This window comes from Cricetulus griseus, chromosome 6, assembly GCF_003668045.3.
Source record: "Cricetulus griseus strain 17A/GY chromosome 6, alternate assembly CriGri-PICRH-1.0, whole genome shotgun sequence".
Taxonomy (NCBI): domain Eukaryota; kingdom Metazoa; phylum Chordata; class Mammalia; order Rodentia; family Cricetidae; genus Cricetulus; species Cricetulus griseus.
The window spans coordinates 59,107,822-59,130,033 of NC_048599.1; the positions used below are offsets into that span (position 1 = coordinate 59,107,822).

General features: G+C 49.7%; 1 protein-coding gene across 1 annotated transcript; it reads right to left on the reverse strand.

The window, feature by feature from the left end:
• Positions 1-17,408: 17,408 nt before the first annotated feature.
• Chac1 (ChaC glutathione specific gamma-glutamylcyclotransferase 1) lies at positions 17,409-21,344 on the reverse strand. The gene is made up of 3 exons (XM_027422168.2): positions 20,380-21,344; positions 19,698-19,733; positions 17,409-18,516 (listed from the first exon to the last, which is right to left on the reverse strand). The coding sequence occupies exons 1-3, from the start codon at positions 20,608-20,610 to the stop codon at positions 18,115-18,117; spliced, it is 669 nt and encodes a 222-aa protein (XP_027277969.1). The 5' UTR covers positions 20,611-21,344; the 3' UTR covers positions 17,409-18,114.
• Positions 21,345-22,212: the final 868 nt, after the last annotated feature.

A 22,212-nucleotide genomic window follows, 5' to 3' on the forward strand; every position in this document is an offset into this window, starting at 1 on the left:
TTGATAACCTGGGTCCTGTTTTTCTTGCTGGTAAACGTGACCAAGGCCTCATAGGAAGTACACTGGCATGAGTTTCCCAATTAACCATTCCCTGCTGTGGCTGTTGTGGCCTAGTGAATCAGCTCACCCATCAGACTGAGGCCTCCAGTTTTCATCTCAGCAGAGATGAAAACTGCCTGGTCTTGCCAAGATCCACAGTGGCTGCCTCTGGGGATCTGACAGCTGAGATCCTTGAGAGCTTCACTCTCGTGTTGATGTGAGTTCTGGGTCAGCCTCAGAACTGCAGACATACTACAGTGTTCCTCGTTCACCAGTACAGCCCCTGAAGGCAGACCTAACATGACATGTTGAGGCTAGCTCGTTGCTTTAATCCGCACCTGTCTCTCCTTTGCCAGGTTAGAGGATTGGCATCTTTAGAAAAAAGGCTTTGAACACAAGTGTCTCATATCCCATCTACCCACTTTCAGAACATGTGTGTTTTCCATGTAAAAACATCCCAGCTCTCGGCCGGGCGGTGGTGGCGCACACGCCTTTAATCCCAGCACTCGGGAGGCAGAGACAGGCAGATCTCTGTGATTTCAAGACCAGCCTGGTCTACAAGAGCTAGTTCCAGGACAGCCTCCAAAGCCACAGGGAAACCCTGTCTCAAAAAACAAAAACAAAAACAAAACAAAAATCCCAGCTCTCTAGGGCAGTTTTTTTCCTTAAAAAAAAAAAAAAACACATATGGCTGGAGAATTACAGATGGAATAAAAGTGCATTCCTCAGCAAGCAAGCCTAGGGGCCCAATCCAAGATAAACGTATGAGCAGTCCCGTTGACAGTGTGCCTCACCACGGCAGTCAGCCATGAAGGCCCACAGAAACGGGTTTTAAGATCTGTATTGACAGGCTCCATGCCTAGGGCTTCATTGAAGCTTCCTGCAATGGCTTGTGTCTGGGAGGTTGGGCTGGGCATAGTATGTGGGCCATGCAGCCTGAGCAGTGGACTGTGTGTCTTGTGTACAAGCCTGGGTGTTTGCAGGTGTTGCTTCACATGTACTCCGTGCACCACCCCACCTGGCCCTTAGAGGCGATCTGCTTGGTCCCCTTAAATGTACAATTGGACACTTAGACTGGAGTTAGGGTCTGGGGAATTTTACAGATGTCAGGTCAGCTAGTCCTACTCAGGCTGCATATAACCACTACTTCTAATGCCAGGGAAGAAATCTGCCTGAGAGTTAAGCTACTGAGTAAAAAAAGCAATTGAAACCTGAGTCATCCCATCAGGAGATAGTTCTTAATTACACTGTGAGTCATTTTGGTTTGGTTTTGTTTTGTTTTCCTGGTTTTGGTTTTTTGAAAGAGGACCTTAGTTAACTCAGGCCCAACTCAAACTCATTATATAGAGGAGGCTGGCCTTGAACTCCTGGTCTTCCTGTCTCCAGCTTCCAAGTACACCTCCAGGCCAGCCTACCTTGGCATCTTAAAATGTAGATTCTGCTTCAGGAAAGTGGTCTAAATCAATCAAATGTTGGCATGTGTCACCACATCTGGCTTTGTTCCTTCCACTAACAGTCCTCTGGGTTCTCCCTATGCCATGCATTATTGAGTATCTGGCCTATCCCCAAATGCAACCTGTCTGATTGCTGTCATTTATAGGACCATCCCTGTACTCCAGCATCCCAAGAACCTAGGGATTACCATGCTATGCTAAAGGGTTTCTTGCTTGTCAAAATGAAGACAACAGGCAAAACAATTTGGAATAGGACAGGTCTATTCCTAGTTGCAGAGAGGAAGGCCAGCCAGAGTGAAGAAGGATTTGAGATAGAAAGGGTGGTAATGAATGACTTCTGTGCCCTCTCAGACTAAGTGGGGAGGGTTTCTTTGCAGCCTGAGCAATGGCCACCCATGTGACGACACAGCTGAGTCACCCAGACGGTGGCATATGGGGAAGATCCATCTGCCAGGTCTGTCCTGGATTATGACCTTAGGCTTGGCGTCTTGGAAGGGAGGCAGTCTGAACTTCCAGCAGGAAGACTCAGGAGCAGACAGTACAAGGGGAAGTGATGGTGTAGAGTTTGTGACAAGTAGAGAAATGTCTTTGAGAAGCAGAGGCTGATGTCCCACACAGAATGCATTGGGTAGCATAGAAAGGGGGCCTTTTTCCATTGCAGATAGGCAATTAAGGTGGTTATTGAGAACATAGTAGTCTTTGTGGGTGGCTCTCCTTTCTTTTAGCTGGAGAGCCTTGGGGCAGGGGATGTTGAGAAGAGACAAGGGCAAGCAGAAGAGGCATCATCAGATTGGATGAACAGATGAACAGTCTGGAGAATCTCAAGTGTGTGAAACAGCCTGGAGCTGCTATTATGCAAAGGTATCCACGTCAGTATATGACAAGGTCTTGACAAGAAGGGTCAAGGGGAATGGTTTTTAAAAAAGCATCTTGAGATCTAGGACTGATAAGTGAGGAGTGGAAGAAGAAACTGGGATAAAAGGCTGTGGGGGCCACCCAGGTGAATAGGAACCGCAGCAGTTTGGTTGTTCAGGAATAAATCTTGGACTAGGGTAGAAGCCTTTAGAATTTTGGACTGCTAAAATAGTACTGTGGGGAGTGCTCGTGGGTCTTTGCTAGTAGTTGATAGTTAGTAGGGGCCTTGGGATCTAATAATGTGTAGGTTCAAGTCTCTTAAGGCTGGGAGGAAGCAGGCAAGGGAGTATTGGTCCAGGCAGGCACACAAAAGTGGAGTCCTATAGTTTAAGGGTATGGTAGAGTTTGGGAGAAGGTATCACACACCCAAAGATTAACAATGGTTGGAGATCATATCCATACAGGTAACACTAAATGAGCTGAGTAGGTCACATTTATGTATTTATATGTGTAACAATAACAAAGAAGGCCACGATAGCCAGAGAAACAAAGAAGAGAACATGGGGGGACCTCAGGAAGAAAGGGAAGGGAGAACATGATGGAATTACATTTTAATTTTAAAATAAAAATAATGCTGGACAGTGGTGGTACACGTCTTTAATCCCAGCAGAGAGGCAGAGGCAGACAGATCTCTGAGTTCAAGGCCAGCCTGGTCTACACAGGTCTCAAAAAACCTAAAAACTAAAATAAATAAGCAATGAACAATGACTAACAGTTACTTTACCAGCTACTACAGTGTTGCCCTGGGTTTGGGGAGAATAATGGCAGTAGGGGCTTCAACTCCTGGGACTCCTCAGTTGTCAGCAGTTGTTAGTGCAAGTTCGCCAAGCCTGAATCCGGTGACTGGAACCTGGTAAGAACAGAGCATTCTCCAGAGGACCTGGGAACTGGCACAGCCTCATCTCTAGTGTCCTTGTTCACCGCACACAGGAGGCAACGTTGAGGCAGTGGCCATGAGATGGGGGGGGGGGGTGCTCTTGCCTTCTGTCCCATTTGGCCACATTTAAAGCAGGCCCTTTGAGTTATCTGCAATGAGCCCTGGTGAGTTTGCCTCCAGTATTTGATATTTGACCTGTTCTCATTGCGACTCGAGGTTTAAGGTCCTCTCTGTTATTAAAGACTTAAAAACCTGTTTTTATAAGGTCTCTGAAGAGTATGCAGCCAACCTCTAACCTTCAGGGCTGTGTTCTAACAATCGGTGCTGCTATCTCTGCTCTTCCCTGTCAAGGGTTAGTCTATTTAATCAGTTTTAGATCAGTGAGTGAAAAACTAAGGCCAGATTCTCATCAGCTCCCTGAGTAATCGCTTTGATGTTATCACAATTGACCAGAAAGGGCAGCTTTTCCCATTCTTACCAGGAGGCATGCAGTCATAGACCCTTACTGGAGATCATCTGATTTGGGTTAGTAATTCCAGTTGTGATCATGCAAAGAACTGGCATGAAGAGTGATGGCACGTACTTCCTGTCCCCAAAAGAGGAAGTGGAGGCCAAGTGACATAAATAAATATATATCATGAAAGGTCATGTCAAAGGCCTGAATAAGATACTGAATTCTTAGTAGTGGGGGTTGGGGTTAAACACAGGGATTCCGAGCATTTATGAAATGTGGACAGCATGGGGTGGTCAGGGATGGCAACCTCTTGGAGAGGAAGAAGAATGGAGTAGGGTTGGCTAACAGGAACAGTTGAAGGCAGTAAAGGTTTGGCTTTGGCAGGAAGGTGGGTGAAATGTTGAGGCCAGTTTGGGGAGGAACAGCAGCAAAATGAAGAGGGCTGTTAGAGAGAGAGAGTGGTTCATCTTCAGCATGGACATCTGAGAAAGAAGGCAGGTAGCATTGTAGGCTGGGGTCATTACAGATTAGGGAGGGCAGTTATAGGGCAGAGAAGGGGAAGGCACGGATTCTTCTTTTCATTTTTGGACTATGATTGACCATTGCTAGGTGTAGCTGAGGAAATAAAGTGAGGAGTGTCATGTGATTCAGTGTAGCAAGGAGAACAAGGACAAGATAAATTACTACAGTTCTGGAAATAAAATTGCTTTAGTGTGGCACTTTGAATGCTTGTTCCATGGGCAGGGGTACTATTATGAGATGTGGCCTTGTTGGAAGAAGTGTATCACTGTGGAAGCTGGCTTGAAGTCTCATATGCTCAAGCTAGGCCTCGTGGAGCAGTCTCCTGCTGCTGCCTGCAGACCCAGGTGTAGCACTCTCAGCTCCTTCTCCAGCATCACGTTTGCCTGCATGCCAGCATGCTTTTTGCCATGAAGATAAGAGACTTGTTTCAGTTAGGGCTTCTATTGCTGTGAAGAGCCACCACAGCCACAGCAATGCTTATAAAGAAAGCATTTAATTGGGAAGACAATTAGTTTTAGGAACAGTCAGTCAAAATGGAGGGGCATCACAAAGTGTCATGGCAATGGCTAACAACCCCCACCTCCCAATTTCTAGGATAGCAGAAGTGTGCTGCCTGGTTTTCCTGCATGCGAGCGCACACACACACACGGACACGCTCACACATATACACACACACACACCTTAAAAAAAGGATATTTTTTCTTACAATTTTATATTTATGGGGTGTTTTACCTGAATGTACTTAAGTCCTTCGCATTTAACTAGTACCTTCATAGGCCAGAAGAGGGTGCCAGATCCCCTGGAACTAGAGTCATTGACAGTGTTAGTTGCCACATGGGTGCTGAGAACCAAACCAGGGTCCTCTGGAAACAGTCAGTGCTCTTAACCTCTACTTAACAGTATATAATAATAATATTAGCCAAGGGCCTGGGATATGGTTCAGTTCCTAGCATGCATGAAACCCTGTGGTTCATCCCTAGCACCCATGGTATGGTGTGTAACTACCTATTATTGCAGTACTTTGGGAGTGGAGGCAGGAGGATCAGAAGTTCAGGGTCACCCGAGGCTACATCGTAAAAATCAAGACCAGACTGAGTTACATGAGACCCTGCCTCAAAAATAAACTAACAGGGCCAGAGGTGTGGCTCAGCAATTAAGAGTTGTGGTTGCTCTTACAGAGGACCTGGGTTTGATTCCCAGCACCCACATGGTGGCTCACAACTGCCTGTAATCCAAGGCGCAGAGGACCTGACACTCTCTGCTGGCCTCCATGGACACCGCACACACATGGTGTGCAGACTTACCTGCAGGCAGAACACCATACACACAAAATAAAAATAATAATAAATGGATCTTTAAATAATCCACTCACACACATAAAATAAATATTTTTAAAAAGTAAAATGTCATCTCAAAATTAATGAGTTCTCTTCATAAACAAACACTTGGGTAAAGGGAGATGAACAGTTAAGAGTTCCTGCCCTTTCGTCTTCTGACGCTGTCCAAGATGAAACTGTCCACACGGACTCAGACAGCCACTCCAGTTTACATAGGACCTGGGTTGACTATTTGCTCCCTGGGGACAACAGGGTTCTGGGGTTAGGACAGGGCCCAGGGCCCAAGCCAGAAGAATGAGCGGTGTGGTCCTGGTCTGTGTGGCCTTTAGAGCTGGCTGTGTGGTCCAGGAAGATATATTTAGCTTCGTCAGATGCTGCGGACTGTGTGGTGACCCACAACTGCACTGTTGATAAACAAGCCAGAAGTCTCGGGCTACAGCCAGCTCTCTCTCCTGTGCCTGTGCTTGGGAGTGAGGAGCAGAGGAAGGCTAGGGCCTGGGAAGCCCAGGGAGCACTCCAGCCCTGTTGCCTGCCACTTCCCACTCTGCTGTCTCTCACCAGCCAAGTCAAAACTAGCCACCCTGCTGAGTGAGTTGATTCATTTATTCATATAGCATTTGTCCCAGCCAACTTCATCAATTTATTCAGTACAGCCTTTGAGAGCCTGAGACGAGCCAGGCTCTGAGCTAGACCCAAGGATGCAGTAACAAATAAGGAGACACAGCTCTTGCCCTCATGGAGATTCACTCTAGTGAGATGAATCATGCACTCACTGGCAGGAACAGTGCTCAGCATCCATACAGCAGCTGGGAGTGTGGGCAGTGCTTTCTGCTAATGGGTATCTTCGTTCCCAGAACCTGGAGCAATATTGGTTAGCAATCTTAGGTTGCTGATGAGGTCATCACAGCCCAGAATAACCGGGCCAGGGACTGAAAGCTGCTTTGGGTTTTTGTCTTGTTTTTTCTTTTCATTTTTTTTTTTTGTTTTTTTTTTTTTGTTTTTTTGTTTTTTGTTTTTTTTTTGCTTTATTTGTTTATTTGTTGTTGGCTTTTTTTTTTTCTAGACAGGGTTTCTCTGTGTAGCCCTGGCTGTCCTGGAACTAGCGCTTTGTAGACCAGGCTGGCCTCAAACTCACAGAAATCCACCTGTCTCTGCCTCCCGAGTGCTGGGATTAAAGGTATGTGCCACCACCGCCCAGCTTGTTTCCTTTTTTGAAACATTGTTTCATAAGGGGACTGGCTGATCTAGAACTTGTCATGTAGCCCAGACTGGCCTTGAATTTGTGGCAAAGGCTTTGCCTCCTGACTGTTGGAATAATAGCTGTGCACCACTATACACTATACCCAGCCAAGACCAAGCTGGTAAGTGGAGCCCTGGTTGTTTCCTTATGGGAGTTTATTGGGTTTTTTTGGAAAAGAGTTTCACTTTGTAGCCCAGGCTGGCCTCAAATCTCCATCCTTAGCCTCTTAAGTGCAGGGGTCACATGCATGAGCCACCATGCTCCCCACTTCCTGCTTTCCCCTTCCCCTCCCCTCCAGCCCTCTCCCTCCTACTACAATTGAGACCGGGTCTCTCTGTGTTGCCCAGGCTGCCTTATATTCCTACCTCAGCCTCATTAATAGCAAGAACTAAAGGCACAGTCCACTGCCCCCAATGAGAGCTCTTGTCTTTCCTGGGGGCGGGAAGAGGTCACTGAAATTTTAAAAGGACTAGTTTTGGTCCAGCATTTCGGTTTACATTTGAGATGAACAGAGAGAAAGGTGCTTTTCAAAAACACACAGTTGAGCTGGGTGGTGGTTCACACCTTTAATCCCAGCTGTTGGGAGGCAGATCTCTATGAGTTCAAACCTGGTCTGCAGAGCTAGTTCTAGGACAGTCAGGGCTACACAGAGAAACTTTATCTCAAAAACCCAAACCAACCAACTAACAAACCCAAAACCACAACTTCAAACAGGAACCTCTAGAGTCTCAGGGCATACCCTTCCTCTGCATTTGATCAGTAGTCAGGCCCAGGTCCAGGTCCAGGGTCCAGGGTGATTTGTCCTAAGTAAATCTGCCTCTTCTCCTCAAAGCTCTACCCAGCCTACCTCTACTACATAGTCCCTCTTCTGAGTGGCAGCCTAGAATGTCCCTCCAGCCCCACCCTACTCTAAACAGTGAATGCCTCTTGATGGGAAAGTGGTCTTTCATTCACCAGTGGGAAGACATGAACCTCTACTATGTGCGGGCTCCTCTGGGACCATTTAAGGCAGACTTAGTCTCCCCCATCAAGGGTTCACAGTCTGTTGAGAAGACAAGAACAGGATGGAGACAGGTGCCCAGGAGACATAGCTCAGTGGTAGATTTTTTTTTTAAAGATTTATTTATTTATTATGTGTACAGTGTTCAGCCTGCATGTACGTCTGCAGGCCAGTAGAGGCCACTAAATCTCATTACGGATGGTTGTGAGCCACTACATGGTTGCTGGGAATTGAACTCAGGACCTTTGGAAGAACAGGCAGTGCTCTTAACCGCTGAGCCATCTCTCCAGCTCCCTAGTGGTAGATTTTTTTTTGCCTCGTAGTCTCAAGGTCCTAAATTTCATCCACAGTACCAAACAGATAGGAACCAACAAGACCATGTACAAAGAGAAGGGACAAGTGTCAGAGACACGTGTCAGAGCCAAGACCAGACCTTGGTGGTTGTGGGGAGTTGAGATTGAAGGGCAGCTTCCCAAGGGAAGCGACATCTAAATGACAGATCACCAGGCCCACACTGTCAAGGAAGAGACATTCACAATGAGAACAGAGATGCATGGTCCTGAATGGAAAGAGCCCCAGTACCCCACTCTGTTCTTTTTTTTTTTTTTTTTTTTGGTTTTTTGTTTGTTTTTTTGGTTTTTCGAGACAGGGTTTCTCTGTGTAGCTTTGGAGCCTATCCTGGCACTCACTCTGGAGACCAGGCTGGCCTCGAACTCTCAGAGATCCGCCTGCCTCTGCCTCCCGAGTGCTGGGATTAAAGGCGTGTGCCACCAACGCCTGGCTACCCCACTCTGTTCTTTCATGACTCCTCAACTCTGAGTGGCCTGTATCTCTGTCCCTTTGGGACCCCGGGGCCAGGAATGAATGGCGTAGTAATCTATACAGCTCAGCACTAGCTATCCCCATCCTGACTCAATGTCCCTCCCAGCCAGTGCCCACTCCCTCTCCTGTCCTCTCCAGACTGGGGACAAGACTGGTGCTGGCTGTGGGCTCTGTGAAGGAAGAAGTCACAGGCTGGATACAGTACTGACCCAAGTCCTCTGTTCCCCAAACACCAGCAGGCAGGCTACACAGGACAGGAAAAGAGACCATAAGATGGGGGATGGGTCGTGGTGTCACAGTGAAAATGATCACTGCAGGACAAAAGACCTGCTCTGGGCTTGCTAAGGGATGAACTCACTCAGCCATGGGCGCTGCTCCAGCTCAGCACTCCAACTTTTGGGACTAGTAAGTAAGTGTATGTGAGGGGCACAATAAAGAAACTACCAAAATGGCCTCTCCGTAACTGCGGGGGTGGGGGGGGTGGGGGGGTGTATTGTGGCTATGACAGAACATCCAGAGGCAGAGGCATCTGGAAGAGTTTAGAGCAGTCAGGCAGTGGTGACGCACACCTTTAATCCCAGCACTTGGGAGGCAGAGGCAGGTGGATCTCTGTGAGTTCGAGGCCAGCCTGGTCTCCAGAGTGAGTGCCAGGATAGGCTCCAAAGCTACACAGAGAAACCCTGTCTTGAAAAACCAAAAAAAAAAAAAAAAAAAGAGTTCAGAGCAGAGCAGAGAGAAAAAAAGTAGACTGGACATGACGGGGGGGGGGGGTGAGTAACAGGAAATAGCAAAAAAGGGGAATAGTGGAGACTAGCAGGACAGGGGGTGTGAAGGTTCTGGAACAACCTGGGGGCTAGCATAGTGGAGGGGGAGTAGGGGATGAGAAGGCCCAGGAGACTAGATGGCTCTGGGATATATAACATATCTGTGAGGGGGAGTTGAGAGGCCTGAAGGCTAGAGCAGACTTTGATATGCAACCATGGTATTTGTCAATGGAGAGCCCTATGTCCCTTCTGCCAGAGGCAAGGAAAATGACTCCTTTGAGTTGACAGGAGCCTGTTTCACAAATTCTTGAGGAATGCTGGCTTTTATCTAACTGCCAGAAATCCTTTTATAGTCCAGCTTAAATTGAACCAATTTTGGACCTAATCAATGAGCCTGACATCTTCAGGAGAAATGGACACCCTTTGGACCTGACAGTAAGATTCGCTCATCTTCTAGGACATACTCACAGCCATGGTCTCACACAGACTGAAGGAGAGAATCAGGCACTGCTCATGCCTGGCTGGTCTACCCTTGCCCCGTCTCCCAGCCCACATTCCTGGACTTGGCATGACATTCGGACTAACTATGATCCTGGAGAGGCGGCTCAGAGCCCTTGCCTCTGGGTGAGACTTCCATGGGTTCCTTCCCTCCAAGGTAATAAATGGCTTTGCATTAATTTCCCACATGTCCTCTGTGAGATTCAGTCCTGTGCCTCAAGTGAGGGTGCACAGCCCCTACTCTCAGGAGTGTTCCATTTAGTGAGAATGGACTTAAGCAGGTCATGTTAACACAAGCTGCTGGGAACAAGACGGAAGTAGACAGGGGTGATAGAAGGATCACAGAGAAGGCCACAGCCAGCCTGGCACAGCAGCTGTGGGACACCAGGCTGAGTGCTGAAGGGGACAGAGGTGGGTGAAGGGAGATGAGAGGGCATCTGGGCTGGGAGGATCTGGATGGTCTGAGGTAGCAGGATGTGACATCAGCAAGCTTGGATTGTGGAGTGGGGGGGCCAAAGAGGCTGAGGCCACAGGGGGAGCAAGGACCAGGCTCCAGGGACTTGAAGGCTGACAGTGTGAGTAGGTAAATTTGTAGGTAGAATAATACTGAAAATAAGTACACCAACCTCAGAGCTGTCAGAAAAAGAAACTTGGAACAAATGGCTACCTAGGGTGCCTGTTAGCATAGGGGAACAGTGCTGACCTCCAGGCTCACTCAGTACCTGTGGCTCTTCTCACCCTACCCCTAACCCTAAACTTCTCCAGCTCACAGGCTGCCTCTCCCCCAGCTTCTCATTCCTATCTAACCCTGCCATTTTGGCCATGCGCTCTCTTGGCTCTCTCATTTGTCTTCCTCTCTCGCCCTCTCCTGTCATGGTCATGTCCAGTCTGCTGGCCATGCTTTGTCTGCTCCTTTCTCTCTCTGCTCTGGACTTTTCCAGATACCTCTAGCTGAACTCTCTCTCTCTGTCATATACATCTACAATAAAACCTTTTCCTCAGCCATATCTCGGGGCAGTCCTGTCCTCACTTGACTCAAGAGCTGCGGAGTTCAAAGGTCTCAGCAGCAGTCTGGGGTCATGGGGTGAAGATGAGAATAGCAAGGGTAGGGCCGATAGGGAGATGGCGGAGAAATGCTGCGCTTTTTTACTATGTGGGGCTAGAGATCTGCCCTGGCTCATGCAGGGAAAGGTGGGCAGCCAGGTCTGAAGCAGTGGAGCAGTAGTCTCCCAGAGAGAGCCCTAGTCGAGCAGCAGCCAAAGCAAAGCCAAGAACAAGGCCCGCAGTGCCAGGCAGAGGAACAGACAGGAAGAGCCAGTGTGCACAGTGTGGTCCCTCTCCAGAGCAGATGGGAGGAAAGGGAGGCAAGGGTGAAGATGGTGTTACTAGGAAGGGCCTTGTTACAGGGAGCCCTCCGGACACATTGTATAGTCAGCTGAAAGTCTGTTCCAGCTGGCCAGGACTACACACAGGTACTCAGGACCAAGTGCAATGTAGCTCCGGGTGCTGAACAAAAACTGCATCATGGTATCTCACTCAGCAGCTGGTGGGGAGTTTGTACAAACAGGCAGTTTAACAGAAGCTAAGGTACCTGGGGCATCTTGACCTCAGGTTCCAAGTTAGCTTGGACATCCTGACCTTTGGTTCCTAGAATAGGGTTTTGATAATTTTTCTGTGGGATTCTCTATCAAGGAGATCAAGTTCTAGATAAACTTAAAATGGCTCCAACAAGAATACAAGATGGAGGAAGCTCTCTGCTGTTTGAATCTGCAGGTATGTTGCCCTCCTCATAACCCAGGAAATGCCTGGGGCAAGGGTGATGCCAGGAGTGGGCCTGAGGAGGAAGCACAAACTCCGTGTGGTCTACAAGAGGAAGGACAGAGGAGTAGAGCCTGCCCAGTCCCCGCCCAGACTCAGTGTCCCAAGCTGGGCCTCTGCCCCTCAGCTGTGGGTGAAGGTCTGGTGGCTATGGCAAGGAGGGTAAAGGATAATCTGGGCATGCTGGCTTTGGCTGTGCTCCTTGGATAACATCTGAGTCTGCTAATAAAGCTACCCTGTTTGGATCCAGGAGCCTATGGCCACCATGTTATTAACTGTCTAAACTGGGATACTTCTGAGGACAAAGTAATAATTTGCTGCAGGATAACAGAGTAAACTAGGTCTGTTCTGGACACACGGGGGTATGTGGTCAACCAGCCATTGGCGGGAGGCTGTGCCTGGAGCTCCCACTCTGGCCTTCGGGACATTCTCCTATGATCCTGCCACCCCTAGTTCAGTGTTAGGCACTAAAGCAGGATTCAGGCTTTGGCATCCCAGGACCCTCTTTAGAGCCAGACTTGGGGTAGAGGAAGTGCTCCTACTTGTGGGCTTCTATTCACAACTTCTGCTTGTCTAGCACCCCTACTCGCTTCAGAACATAGCACCCAAAGGAATGGGATACTGCCTGTGGCTCAGTGTGGGCCACACAAGAAAGCTGCCCAAAGACTACCAGCTACAGAATGATGGCAGTGGTCACCAAGATCAACTGTAATCTCCATCTCCCTCCTGCCATGCCCTATGGGGCAGTACCCCCTCCCCAGCAAATCTGAAGTGTTCAGTCTCCTCCTTTCTGCTTGCCTCAGCTTCATAGCCAACTGCCAAGAGGCAGGGATCCCCACTGCCTTCTGGGCCCTGGCTCTCCTTTAGTTCACACTAGCCCTTGCCTGTGACCGTGGGTCACAATCGGTTCCTGCATCTTTCCACACTATAAACACAGGTGCCTTTAAGGAAAACAAAACCAACAAAAAGAACAAAAACAAAGATCCTTCTGTGGGAGGAAAAACATGCTATAACAAAAACATCACCAGAGAACACAACTTCCCTGTTAAAAAAAAAAAAAACAAAAACTACTTCCTCCTTTATCTCACCCTAAGGTAGTGTCTGGATCCTCAGCTGCTGAAGCATTGTAACTCCCTGACAGGTCCAAAGGAACTCCAATCCCCCCAAACCCCAAAAGGCAGTCCAAGATTCCACAAATGGGCTCAACCTGGCAGTTAGATGGAAGCAGCATCCCTCAGGAACTTGTGAAACTGGTTCCCATCTACCAAAAGGAGTCATTTCCCTTATCATTGGCAGAAGGGACAAATGGCTGTCTGTGGTGCCTATTACCAGGTATCCTCAATATCTCAAGTACCTGTTATATACTTCAGAGTCATTCCTAGCCCTTCTCACCTCCTCCCCTAAACTTCCCCCAGCCCTTAGGCCCTCCCCCAGTTCTCCTTATAACCCTGCTATTCTCAATGATCTCTCTCTCTCTCTCTCTCTCTCTCTCTCTCTCTCTCTCTCTCTCTGCTTCTCATACTGTCTTCTCTCTCCTCTACTCCCTGCTGTTCTCTCCTCTTCCAAAGATAGCCCTGGCCATGTTCAGTCTGCTGGCCATGTCCAGTCTACTCCTTTCTTACTTTGCTCTGGATTCTTCCAGATGCCCCGGGCTGTTCTCTCTCTCACCTGCAACAAAAACCTTCCCCTTAACCATGCCATGGAGCAATCATGTCGTCAGTTTATACACTCTCTCCTTTGCTGATGTCTCCTCCACCTGTGAGTATTGTTATTTCTCCAGGGCCCGACCAGAACCAAGCTGTTTTGCCCCGGTCCCCAAGTATGAGGATGGGCGGTTTGTCTGTCCCCCAACAGGGGAGGTCAATGGCCCTCTGGACTGCTGCCGACTCAGTAAGGCACACTGAAATGACTGTTTGGGGAAGACACTCTATAGGGATGGGCAGGGTGATTTAGGAGAGCCCTGAAAACTCTGAAATTGTGAGGTAGACACCCCATCTTCCCACCTCCTCATCTCTTCCACCCAAGAAACCAAAAGGACTTTGTTATTGAGGGCAGACATGGAGGCACACACTTTCAGTCACTCAGGAAGCAGAGGCAGGTGGATCTTTGGGAGTCCAAGGCCAGTCAGACAGTGTGACCTGTCTTTAGAAAGGGGGAGGGGCTGGAGCAACGGCTCAGCAGTTCAAGCACTGACTGCTCTTCCAGAGGACATGGGTTCAATTCCCAGTTCACAATGAGCTGTAACTCCAGCTCTAGGGGGTCTGGCATCTCCTGTACTGCAGCATGTGGTGCACAGATAAAAGCAAAACATCCACAAACCAAAACAAACAAACAAAGCACCTTGTTTTGTTTTGTTTTGTTTTGTTTTGCTTTGCTTTAAGTCAGGGTTTCTCTGTATAGCTAGCTCCCTGGCTGTTCTGGAATTCATTCTGTAGACCAGACTGACCTGGAACTCTGAGATCTGCCTGCCTCAGCCTCCTGAGTGCTGTGATTAAAGGCAGGTGCCACCACACCTGGCTAATATTGTTTAATAAAATAGAAATGTTCCTCCACCAGGAAGTTTCAGAGTATGGACCAGGAGTCTCCAGGGGTACTCTAAGCTTCTCAGGGGATCTATTAAATATTTTCCCATTTCCTCGGGGATGTACCCACAATGAGTATTTGCAACAGAGTGGATGCAGAGACTGGTCATAAGTCAATGGGCTGTGCTGAGATCAACAAAGCAAAGCAGCTGGCCACTAGCTCTTACCGCTAGCTCAGGCTGAAAGGGCTGATCCACAAGCTCTCATCAATGAGACTGGAGAGAATCCAGACTATCGCAGAAATGCAGTCTGAGATACTGAGCTCCCATCTTTTATATACCTCTCTAGGGCTGGGATTAGAGGCATTGATCCCAGGTGCTGAGGTCATCTTTGTGTGAGCTGTTTTTCTTTAGAACTGAATCAATTTCAAGTAGCTCAGTGTGGCCTTAAACTCAGAGATCTGTCTTCCTCTACCTCCCAAGTGGTAAAATTAAAGGTGTGTACCTCCACCACCTGATCTCTATAGCTTGTGGCTGACTTTGCGTTCTGAATCCTCAGGCAAGCTTTAATAAATCATAAATAATGTATCACCACAACCAGGTTCAGTGATAAATGTCTTTATCACTATGCCATCTCTCCAGGCTTCTTGATATACATACATACATACATACATACATACATACATACATTTGAGATGGGGTTTCTCTGTATAGCTCTGGCTGTCCTGGAACTCACTCTGTAAACCAGACTGGCCTCGAACTCAGAGATCCCCCTGCCTCTGCCTCCTGAGTTCTGGGACTAAAGGTGTGCACCACCACCCAACTCTCCATCCCCTCTTGTGGTGCTCACCAGAGTTTTGCTTATAATCCTCAGTTGCTGTCTGCTTCTGTCTCCTTGCAGGCCCCAGACTTCCTGAGATGCCTACCCGCCCCCTGACTCCAGGGCCCTCCCCTGTGCCTCCTACAATGTTCCATTCCTGAGCCTCCTCACAGTGAGGCCCCTGAGACCCCTCAGTGCAGTGGGAGAGTTTGAGAGAGGAAATGGAGTCTGCATTTAATCTGCTTTCTCCTTGTCTTCAGTCCTTTTCTCTGCTTCCTCCAACTTAGCACCAAACCTTCTTAGTCTCGCCCCTAAATTGCTCTCAGACCCACTTTTGTCCATGTGGCAACCTTGGCTCATGCCACCTTTGCCTCCAGGCAGCGGCTCTCCCTGCAATCTAACCAGCCAGTTAGTGTTTCTTCCGTGCACATCCCTTTCCTGCTCACAATCTGCCAGGGCCCTCTGCTGACTCAGGAGGAATGCGCAGCCACAGCCTGGCACAATTCACCTCCATGGGCAGCCTCTGGGCTGCCACCTGTCTGGCCCCATGTTCCCGCTGTACTAGCCCATCTGCCCTGTCTCTGCCTCAGGCACACAGTGTTCCCTGAATCACTATCCCTTTTGGAGCTCCTTCACCCAGTCAGGCTTCCCTACTTGAGTGTCTACTCACTTGAGTCAGAGGACCTGTTCAGGTGGTCACATTGCATGCAGAATTGTCCCCACCAGTTCTAGACTCCATATTCCTTGAGGGGAATTCCTTCGTGCTGCATTCCCTAACATGTCTAGAGCTGTGCATGACACGTGGCTTGAAGAACGGTAGCTTAAGCGTAAGTAGTAAGGGGTAGGCTGCAATCCCCATTACTCTGGAGTCTGAGGCAGGGGTTTTGCAAGCTCAAGGCCTGCCTGAGCTACAGGTGAGTTCAAGACCAGCTTGGACAGCTTACTAAGATCCTGTTTCAAAGCAAAAGATAAATGGGCCTGAGAATGTGGTTCAGCAGCAGAGCACTTGTCTAGTACGTATAAGGGCGTGGGTTCACTCTCCAGTGCCCTGACAAACAGCAAGGAAAAGAATGGTGGCCCATGTGTGCTGTCACATAGCCTTCTCCACACCTTCTCGCCGCTGTCCATTCCAGAGCAGGCAGAGTTGGGTCCTGCTTTGCTCCAAAGGGCCCAGGGCATGGATGCCAAGAGCTCCGCATCACCAACTCCCTCCTGTTATGTTGTCCTGACCAGGTTCCCAGAAGAGCCTGGCTATAGTCCACACTTTTCCCATCCATGGCCAAGACACGAGGCCGTCAAAACATAGGCACACAACACAGCAAGGCATTCTTCCCAGGCACACTGCCTGTTCAGCTGGTCAGAGCTGACCCTGCTGGGGACACCAAGACCAATGAAGACACTGGCCACAAAAGCAGTGGCAACACATCCCATCCAACTTGTCCCATCCACCATTTAAAAAGACAGCTTAGAGCCAGGTGGGAGACAGACCTAGGTAGATCTCTGTGATTTCTAGAACAGCCTGGTCTATAAATCAAGTTCCAGGACAGCTGGGGCAAGAGGGAGGGAGGGAGGGAGAGCACCCCTCTCTGAACAATGTCCTCCCTGAACTGGACAGTGGGGACAGGGGAGGAGCTAGGTTGGACTCAGACTCTCTTGCTGCTACGGCCAATCAGCTAGGAGTGGCTCTAAGGGGACACTCACTCCCAATGGAGAAACTCCTGTTCAGGCTAAGATCTGGGAGCTGCGACTTGTCCCTGGGAGCCAAGGTATAAGAAGGAATATCTAGGGACATGCAGAGAGCAAACAAGGAGGGGCAGAGGGACCATTGTGGGTGAGTCTTGACAGGTCAGATCAGATTGGCCAGCCAACACTGCATCCTCGGGAGACTCTGGGAATAAAGGAACATCAATTCCAGGCCACGGGACCCTTCTATTGGCATTGCCTAAGAAGCTGTCATCATACCCCACTCCAGGTGCCCCTCCAATAAAAAGCCATGATCTGAACTGGCTTTCAGAAAGAGAGAGTGGCTGGCCCTAAAGATGGAGGAAAGTCTAGCTCCAAGCACACCAGCTTCCTTGGGACAGTTGGGGAGGATGAAGCATAGGGTTCCAGGGCAGAGGCAAGCTTGCTGCTCATAGGCTTGTAGGTGGAGCCCTGGGCATTATTTGTATAAACAAAGCCCTGGATACAGTGGAATCTGCCCTCCCTGCCTAGGTGCTGGGAGAAGGCAGAGAAGAGTGAGTCTTTTCCCTTCCTGAGAGCCTTTCAAGGTTCAGCCCTCACTTCTTACCCAAGCCCCATACAGAGACAAAACATACTCTGGCAAAGGCAATTAAAGATTATTTATGGATAATAGTGTGGGACAGACTGAGAAGGGACTAGGACCTGTAGTGATGTTTCCCAGGAACAGACCAACAGGTCTTCAGGGTGATCCAGACAGACAGGATAGGGAATGAAACTGAAATCAGAAAGAGGTCCAGTCCCAGCAACTGTGTCCCCGTGCACAGGTTCCAGCACTGCCTTGGGCCCAGGGGATGAAGAGAGATGCTGGACCTTGGTCCTTGATGGGCTGGCTACCATTCCTCGTTCTCTGCTGCCCCTCATCCAGTGGGTTGGAACATGGGCAGGTGATATGTCCAGGGCTGGGATAGTTAGTCTGGGTGGACAGAGGATCAAGGCTCTTGGAGGCTCCCGAGAGGTGTGGAGGCCTGGGTGGTGTGGGATTAGCAGCAGCAATGGGGGGATTCTGGTCAGGCACCAGAAGACTAGGGCAGAGCCACCGCACAGCAGGGCCCACGTCCAGGGCAGGTCCCCCACCTGCCCTGCCCACCACACCAACATGGTGCAATAAATAAAGTTTCAAGTAGTAAGTCAGGGTCAATCAAACAGTGAGTGAAACAAGCAGGGGCAAAAAGTCCCCAGTCACCCACTATGCCTTCTCAAGTATCTCAAGCTCCATCAAGTCTGTTTTGAGTATTACATGTTGCTGTTCAGCAGCACCCATGCAGACACTCCCTGCAGGGGCTTGGCTTCTCAAACCAGTGCCAGAGCCTGCTCGGTGAGGTAAGAGCAGGGCAGCATTGTTCCTACAGCGTCCACAATGGCTTCTAGGTGTTCATCCTGTGCCTGGGGCCCACAGAGCTGCATGAAGTCTGCCAATCGCAGTAAGTACTCGAGGTTGTGGCCAGAGAAACCTCGGCAGGCAAGGATCTGTGTGGCAATGGCCTCCTCTGGAGCAGGGCCCAGGTAGCCAGGGTTCTGTGGGGTGGCTACATAGGCCAGGGCTGTGAGGGGTTGGTCAGGGGTATCTTGAGGATAGAAGGTGACTTCCTTAGTGTCATAGCCGCCAAGCACTGCTTCTCTCACATTCAGGTACTTCAGGGCCTCGTTCACCTGCTCCCCTCGTACCTGGTATGCCACACCCCAAGTGCAGCCCTAGGAGAAAGCAGAGAATTCTCCAGTCAGTCATATTGTCCGTTGGTGGTCCCTCCTTCATTCTAGAATGTTACCTTGGACATACTCCACAACGGTGCTCTATAAAGGAGGTGGGAAGGGATGGGGAGAGGGGGAGATGGCTCAAGGGGTAGGGGTACTTGCTACCATGCCTGATCACCGAACAACCTAAATTCAATCCCTGGGACATATGTGGTGGAAGGAAAGAATTTCCTTCCACATGTTGTCCTCTTGCCTCCACAAGTGAGCTAAGCATGTGCACATGAGCACACATGCAAATAAATGTAATTTTTAAAATTTATGTGTATGGGTATTTTGCCTGCATGTATGTTTGTGCCATATGTGTACCTGGTAACCCATTGCCCATGGAGGCTACAAGAGTCAGATTCCCTGGAATTGGAGTTACAGATTGTGAGCTACTGTATGGGAGCTGGGAACCAGATCCAGGCCATTTGGAAAAAACAGGAAGTGGTTCTAACTACTGAGCCATTTCTTCATGAAATTAGAACAGTAAATAAATAAAGTGGTGGGCTGGCTGAGGTACTCAGAAGCAATAGCCCTCCCTTGATTTTTTTTTTTTTTTGAGACCAAGTCTCCTATAAAACAGGCTGACCTTGTACTCACTATGTAGTCAAGAACTCACAGAAATCTACCTGGCTCTGTTTCCTGGGTGCTGGGTTTAAAGGCAAGAGCCACTGAGCCTGGATATTTCACTTTATTTTATTTTCAAGATTTATTTATTTATTTTATGTATATGAGTGCTCTTTCTGCATGTACAACTTTGAGAGGCAGGCATCAGATCCCACTATAGATGGCTGCGAGCCACATACGGTTGCTGGGAATTGAACTCAGGACTTCTGGAAGAGCAGGCAGTGCTTTTAGCTGCTGACCCATCTCTCCAGCCCCCTATTTCACCTTTCTTAAGGGTTGACAAAGTGGACTTGCCCCAGAAGACCAGCAGGCCTATGTATATGGTTCACCACAGGAATTAATGAACTTATTAGACATAACACTGCACTCCCACACCCCACTCTACGCCTAAATTCAGGCCTGCATCTTAGTAAGATCCTCAAGTGATTCTCCAAGAAGCAATGAGTTAGGTTACAACTTCCCTCCACCCTTCCCTTGGGCCCAGGGCTCCCCTCTTGTCTCTGCACACTCACCTCACGATCTTCCAGGAGGGTCACCACTCGGCCAGGCTAGAGAGGGAAGAAAGAGTTTGAAAAAAGACAAATTAGGTATTAGCACTTCCAAAAGGGCTGAGTATGTACTTCAGTGGCAGGTTGCTTGCCTATCATGCACAAGGCCTTAGGTCCAATCTCCAGCAACACACACACACACACACACACACACACACACACACACACACACACACACACAAACACACACACCCTGAGCTTTAATCCTGTGGTGACTTAAACCTGTGATCCTAGAGCTCCAGAGCCTTGAGAGGGAGGGAGTTTGCCGTGTAAGTTTGAGACCACATAGCAAGAAGTAGGCAAGAAAGAAGAGGAGGAAGAGGAAGAGGAAGAAATTATTGTATCTGTCAACAGCCAAAAGTGCCGGCCCAAGCCCCAAACCTCAGAGCCTGCTATTCATCCAGTGACATGGACAGGTAGTGATGGCAGATGCAGAAGAAACAAACAGCGGTGGCCCAGACTGGTAATCAACGCAAGACTCCACAGGTGCAAAAAACAACCTGATCCCCAGGCACACAAATTTAAACCACAAACCAGGTTTACAAATTTCCTTCAGTTAGCCTGAAGTCCCTGACATTCCAGGACACGGGCGCCCACTCCCCTGCCAAACCCCACCTCACCCCTCTGGACAGGGTAGGATGCTCACCATCTTGTCGCTGCCCCTATGGAAGGTGTCTCCCTGCCAGAACCGGCGGCTATAACCACGTACGAAGCCCACACGGCTGTCGCTGTAGGCAAAGTCCGGCTTCCACACTAGGGATCCGTACCCAAAAATCCACAGGGCTTGGGGGTCGCCATCCTCCCAGGAAGGCTGCGCGGGCGGTGCAGGGGACAGTGAGGGAGGCGGGGTGCTCTGGGCAGCGGACTCCTGCTTCATGGTGCCTGGCACAGGGACGGGCCCAGGCGGCCTCCGGGGCTGGTCTCCGGCACGGTCACGGAAAGACCGACGGACGCGTACACCTGGCCTGGCACCGATCGGTCGCTCCAGCTGAGTGGTACCCCCAGAGGCGCTCTTTAAACCCTTCGGCGGGGAGGGCCCTTCAGCTGCCTCCAGCCGTCTCGGTGATTGGGGCGGGGCAAATCTCCTTTTGGCCAATCACGTTTGGATTTTGCTTCTCGGTTAACCGCGCCGCCCTCCAAGTGGGTACCAGAGCAGCCTGCCCCCCCCGGCCCAGTGAGCGTGCTGATTGGTTCGGCTCCTCCTCCGTGGCAGACCTGGCTGGAGTGATGCAACGGCGCAGAAGGTTTCCCCAGCACTGGCATGCAGCAAGGGCGCGTCGGATTGCGTCAGGCTGCGGGTGCTGGGAACGGGCCTGGCACGGGCACCCGCCGTCTCCCCGGGAAGCCCTCAATGACCCCGGCGGTGTCTCCCTGCAGTCTAGCCGGTGCCCTTTGCAGAATCCTTGCCACCCAAAGCGGTGGCCAGAGTAGGGCACGGTCAGAAAGAATGCTCTGGGAGGCACAAACTCTTGCCTCTGGGGCCTCTCCTGAAAACACGCACTGCAGAGAAGCTGTCTCTGGCACCCTCCGCATTCCACTCTGGTGCCTCACGCTATTGCCCATGTGAGCAGTTGGAGAAACTGAGTCACAAGGCTGTAGTTGAGTCAGACTGGGTGGTGCAAATTCAAAGGCCTCACGTGAGGGCTACGCCCCGGGCCAAATGTGGGACCCCAAACTAAACAGCCTTGGGCAGAGCAGTCACTTTGAGCACCTGTGGTGCAAGGCCTTAAACAGAAGAATGCCAGGCCAGTTTTATCCCAAGGCTATAGGTTTCATTTTTCTGGGCTTGGGATCTTGCAGAGGGAGGTTTGCAGGGATGTTGATTAAAGAGAACACAGAGGACTGGTGGCAGCTGCAGCCTTCTCCCCTCTTGCCAGGCAGTGTGTATGGCCCCCGGCACCAATGTGGGCACCGGCTGTCTCCCTGGCAGTTCCTCTCTATCCCAAACACTGCAGGAGCCACCGCAGATACCTTTCCCCAGCAGCCTGTCCTTGCTGCCCCTGGTGAGCCACTGCCACCCCAAACTGCAGGCTGGAGGGGAGATAGCGCTTAACTTCCTAAGTAGCAGCAAGAGGCTGCCCTCTGGGCATCTCTCGTTAGGAAAGGGAAACAACAAGCAGAAAGCCTTCCCACTTGGAGGATCTGGAGTGAGTTCCCAGGCCTTGGAAACTGTCAGTGAGTCTTACTTATTTAACCCCAGAATTATATAAACCCAGATAGTTTCATTCCCGAAGTGTCTAAGCATTAATCCCAGCATTAAGGAGGCTGAGGACAGAGATCTGGAGGTTCAGGCCAGCATGAGCTGCAAAGCAAGACTGTCTCTAAAAGAATAAATGTGGCCGGGCAATGGTGGTGCACGCCTTTAATTCCAGCACTTGGGAGACAGAGGCAGGTGGATCTCAGTGAGTTTATAGGCCAGCCTGGTCTACAGAGTGAGTTCCAGGACAGTCAGGATTGTTATACAGAGAAACCTTGTCTT